This window comes from Solanum pennellii, chromosome 7, assembly GCF_001406875.1.
Source record: "Solanum pennellii chromosome 7, SPENNV200".
Lineage (NCBI taxonomy): Eukaryota > Viridiplantae > Streptophyta > Magnoliopsida > Solanales > Solanaceae > Solanum > Solanum pennellii.
In genome coordinates, this window is record NC_028643.1 from 71,412,330 (window position 1) to 71,417,875 (window position 5,546).

General features: G+C 32.2%; 1 protein-coding gene across 1 annotated transcript in view; it reads left to right on the top strand.

Annotated features, from left to right (window-relative positions):
- LOC107025231 (ATP-dependent helicase rhp16-like) overlaps window positions 1–5,087 on the top strand; it is an 11,323-nt gene extending 6,236 nt beyond the window's left edge. Inside the window, exons 10-16 of the mRNA XM_015226031.1 lie at window positions 3,574–3,804; window positions 3,960–4,061; window positions 4,139–4,294; window positions 4,464–4,552; window positions 4,621–4,701; window positions 4,878–4,938; window positions 5,013–5,087. Coding sequence (XP_015081517.1) covers window positions 3,574–3,804; window positions 3,960–4,061; window positions 4,139–4,294; window positions 4,464–4,552; window positions 4,621–4,701; window positions 4,878–4,938; window positions 5,013–5,087 — 795 coding nt within the window. The remainder of the gene's footprint in view (window positions 1–3,573; window positions 3,805–3,959; window positions 4,062–4,138; window positions 4,295–4,463; window positions 4,553–4,620; window positions 4,702–4,877; window positions 4,939–5,012) is intronic.
- The last annotated feature ends 459 nt before the right edge of the window (window positions 5,088–5,546 follow it).

The following is a 5,546-nucleotide window of genomic DNA, read 5'->3' on the forward strand; positions in this document are numbered from 1 at the left end:
GAGTAAAAAGAAAAGAGAGTTCCACATAGATCGCGATAGATGATGTAAAGTAAGGAAAACATTTTTCAAAACTCTGTTCTACCACACCATGCATTCCAGACTTGGGTAGGGTCAAGGTTACGAGTCGAGTCTCGTGGCTGGGTGAGGCCTTAGTTGAGATCTCAGATTGGCAGTCGGGGTCGGAGGTGAGAGTCAATTTGCTTTATGAAGGGCAAGTCATGTGTTTTTCTTATAGTCGTCTACATAGTTGCATTTGTGTTCCGACAAAAATAAAGTATTTTGATGATTTTCCCTTGCAAGTTTTTTTTGGTAATTTAACTATAAACAAATACACCGAAAGAGCACTCTAGTTAAGCCTCTTATAGAACTCTAGTCACACAAACATCTGCAACAATCAACAATACTTATTCGCAGACCGTTTAACTATCTCCAGTCTATCTACAAATTCCTTCTTAATTTGTGTCACGGTTGTATTGTATTTACAGTGATGCCTTGAAACAATTTCCAGTTCCTTGCTCTCCAAACCTGGTGTTGCTCCGTACTCCGTACAATGCAGCAATAAGTTCCTTGTGAAACTGTTGCCAATTCTTCCTTTTGAGTCTATTTAGAATATGTTTGACAGCAGCTGGAATCAGTGTCCCAGACCATTGTTGCATTTCAGCTCAGTGTCAATCTTTTTATTACATTCCTTCTTTGCTCCCTTCCTACGCTCTTTCTCTAAGAAAACACTTTCCCCTAAATGTTCGTTTTTCCTTTGATTGCAGGACAGTTGGTGGTTATTCAGAGGCTTTAGGAAAACGAACAACCTACGACTTGACATCCCTATTTTATCTTCACTTTTGATATGTTCTATTTCTTCAGTTTGGCAAACTAATTGACATTTGTTTGTTCAGCTTCTAGTCAAATTCTGTACAAAGTGTCCTACATTTGCTATTAGGCTGCATGGTGTCTGATATATCCAAAGAGTGTTTCTGTTGCTTCTACATCTTAGTTGATAAGAATCACCTTCAACAGTCATTAGCTTCATCAGTTGTTGTTATTGTTTACTTCTACTTTAGCTTCACTTGGAATTGTGTCTTTAAGTCATTTTTCGAATTTAAAAATCGATTAAATTAATTTGATTTCGATCAATAATCGATCCAACCCGACTCATGGACACCCCTATAGATGACATATTTGAATGTTCTCTTTAAAGAATGGTGAGCTACAAGATAATCTAGTTTATACATAATGTTGGAACTGATTATATAAATTTAAGAACTTTTGACTCAAAAAATAAATGACGGATTATCTAAACCTCCCTAAATTTGACGTGTTTTATTTAGATTTTCACCAAAGCTATTAATTATATTAGTTACCCTATCAAATAAGTTAAGTTAGTTTGGCGATACTTAAGACTATTTATAATTAAGCAAATCTAGATTAAGAACACACCAAATTTAAGTTCATTGGTCAAAAAAAAGAAGTCTTTAGAGAATATGACATTGGCCAAACACTAAAAAATATTATTTTTTAAAAAAAATATTTAACATGGTAAAATTCCTTTTTTTCTTTAAAAAAAAAAAGGAGAAGAAATATGAGTATTCACAAATAAGCATTTGGTGAAGAAAGTTTTCAATCATTTTAAGCTTATTTTAAGTTACTAGTATTTGGACACTCACGTTGCGCGTGTACCCCTTTCTAGTGAGCATAAATATTTTTAAAAATTGAATCAATGTATAATAAATATATTCAAAAATCAATGACATCCAATATCTAAAGTGTAATCTTGAAGATTCTTAAGCAGTACTAAATTGATTTTAATTTTAGTTTATGAGTTAAAATTTGATATAAATTTGTCAAATTTTAATAGTTTTTATATAGATATTATGTTTTGGTTAAAAAAAATTAAGTTAATTAAATTAATAGAATTACAAACTTAATACACTCATATCATCAATTAAACCCTTGTCCTACCACCACAATCAATATTACATTTCTAAACAAACTTCATTTGATATGACTCATCGCAATTATAATATATTTTTGTTAGAAAAGGAATTCAACATTTCTTTTATATTTTGTGAAATTATATTGTTAAAATTGTACTTGAAAAATAAAAAAATATGATAAAATAATATTATGACATTTGAGTGATGAGTAATATAAATTTTGAATGAGAAAGGGAGGAATAAACTATGGATCAAATAACTAAAATAATCAACTAAAATTAAAGCAAAGAAAGTTAATATAATTTAATGAGTAAAATAACCATAATATGATATTGTATTCATTCCTTCTTTTTTTTTTCTTAACATGGGTTGTTATCCTCCCTTCTTTCTTTTGGATGAAAACTCCATAAAAAAAATTAAATTCAAACAAAGAAAGTGAAGCTGAATAGCCAATGAATATCACATCACTAACATGCCAAAGTTCATAAATACATTTTTTACTTTTATTGGGTTATGATGGTTGTTATCAAAATTCAATACTTAATTAGTTTTATACACAAATAACTCACATGAATTTGCATATGAAAATTCAATAAATTTGACCTACTATTAACAAAATATAATAATAATAGTAGTAAAAAAAAACAGACAAAGAATTGTGCTAACAAAAAAATCATGTCATAACGAAATGTGACTTACCCCGTTTGTATTGGCACAACTCAAAGTACAGTTCTATGCGATCGACNCTGGTGCAGATTTGTCCAGGATGGAACTATGATTAATAAGAATTGTCACATATTTGCTTTATTACACGACTACGGCAGGTACCAAGAGAATGCTCTATAAGGATGTTTTTGTTTTCTAATTGACTCCCTTGTTGCTTAAATTTGGTGTTTCCAGTGCTAAGCTTTCTAAATCGATTTATTCTGTTTTACTGGATCTAATGCAGTTTAGTGCAAATAGTATAAGCATGTGCTTATCCTTTTGTCATGCAGGGTCATTTTATAGGTGAAATTAGTCATCCATAATCACTTTTTTTTTTAACTTCTTCTCGTTTCACAATCTCTATCCAATTTTCTTTTCTTGCAAAATTTATTTTCTACTCTTTCCATTACTCCTGATTATCACTTTTCTGATGTAGTTTTTGTATAAAAATTTTCTTGGTATAATTTTATTTTCTCAGTTCTCCTTATTAGATGCTCGCTTAAATTATTTTCTCATCTAAAAGCTAATCGTTTTCTTTCTGTGAACTTAATTTTGAAGTGACCACTTCTAGTTTTCTTGTCCTTCTATTATATAAGCGAAAATACAGAAGCTGGCTTTTCTTTTGCTTTGCCTGTACTTGCCTTTCATACATATATTTGTCTTACTATGGGTCATCAGCCAAATATGATTGCAGAAAATGTCTGACTAATATAATGTCTTTCTTTAATTGGTAGGCAGCTGATCATCCTTACATTGTGATGTACTCTAGAAAAGAATTGGCTAGTGGCAATGAAGAGGCTGGAGATGTTGAACAATTATGTCACTTATGTCATGATGTAGTGGAAGATCCAGTAGACATTCCTAGTACTTCTAGTATAAATTCCTTATACATTAGACAGTCTTCCTTGAACTGTGTATCTCTTTTTGATTTTTGCAGGTTACTTGTTGTAGGCAGGTGTTTTGCAGGGCGTGTATGATATATTTAGCTGAAGGTGTGATGGAAAAGCCATGCCATTCATGTACCAAACCCCTCGCATTTGACTTCACTAGAAATAAAGATAAGGGAGAATCTAGTTCTAAGCCTACTGTCAAAGGGTTTAGGTCATCAAGTATATTGAACAAAATTCAGCTTGATAAATTCAAGACAAGCACTAAAATAGAAGCTTTGGTATGCAATTGCATTCATCATGTTCTCCTCAGCTTGCTTTTCTTTCCTTTCCACAAGGAAAGCAAGGGGTGTAGCTCATGATCTTGTAATTTTTTCCTCTGTGAACCTCTCAGAATTCTTTAGAAATAGCTCATTTTTACTTTTATTTTATGTAGAAGGAAGAAATTAGCAACATGTTTGAAAGAGACTGTTCTGCAAAAGGAATAGTTTTTAGCCAGTTCACAGCGTTTTTGGATCTGCTACAGTATTCTCTTAATGTAAGACATAAAGGTACTTTCTCCTTCCTACTTTCTCTTCTTTCCAGACTAACAAAAAAGAAGCTTGTGTTATTCAGCTGTGTGGCATCAATTGTGTTCAATTAGTTGGATCCATGTCTATTGCCGCAAGAGATGCTGCACTTAAAAGATTCACTGAGGATGGAAATTGCAAGATATTGCTTATGAGCTTGAAGACTGGAGGTGTTGCCCTCAATCTTACAGTTGCATCACATGTAAGGATCTATTTTTTTTTTCTCTGTGAACCACTCTAAATTCTTAAGGCTTGTGCATATCTAGTTTTGCATTCCTTTCACTCTTCAGGTTCATTTTATTTGGATATACAATTATGACTTGTATTTATTGGTTGAACAAGCACATGTTTCATCTCTTGATCTTTGCTAGGTTTTCATAATGGATCCTTGGTGGAATCCTGCAGTGGAGCAGCAAGCCCAAGATAGAGTCCATCGAATAGGGCAATATAAACCAGTCATGTGTGTGTTGTATTTCTTCTGCTTTGGATGCCATTGAATAGAGCTTATTGTTGTTTTCCAATTTGCAGGATTGTGAGATTTGTGATTGAGAATACAATTGAAGAGAGAATCTTAGAGTTACAAGAGAAGAAGAAATTACTTTTTGAAGGGCAAGTGCTTTTTCTTATAGTCGTCTACATAGTTGCATATGTGTTCTGACAAAAATTAAGTATTTTGATGATTTTCCCTTGCAATTTTTTGTTAGGTTCCTTCTTTGTTCCCTTCTGCAGCTCAGTCTCTAGAAAACCATTTTTTCCTCAGCTGTTTGTTTTTCCTCTGATTGCAGGACAATTGGTGGTTCTTCAGAGGCCTTAGGAAAGCTAACAAATGAGGACTTGATGTCTCTTGTATTATGACTTCTGATATGTTTTATTTCTTCGGTTTGGCAAATCAATCGACATGTGCTTTGTTCTGTATGAAGTGTTCTGACATTTGCTTTTATGTTGCGCGGAGTTTGATCTGTCCAAAGAGTGTTTCTGTTGCTTCTGCATCTTAGTTGATATGAATTACCTTCAACAGTCATTAGTTTCATAAATTGTTTTATTATTTCCTTCCATTTTAGCTTCACTTTCATGATAAAAAGTGCATCATAATCCATACCTTCAACACTTTCTTGTTTCTTTTTTAATAGAAGGGGTCAGTGAATCTGTTGGTCAAGTTATGTTTCATTTGTTTTCTAATTTTTGTTTTGTCAAACACAAAATAATACAATTTCCAGAAAATTATACGGCTTCATCATAGTGCAGCTAAAGTGTTTCCAGAAAATTATAAGGCTTCATCATAGTGTAGCTAAAGTGTTTCCAGAAAATTATAGTGTAGCTTAAAAGAGATAGAAGTCTGGACTAACATAAATATTTTTTCAATATTAAAACTAATTAAGTGAAATTGAGTAGCTGAAATCTTGTAGTACATCTTATTGAGAACTAAATAATGATTCATATCAATGAAAATATAA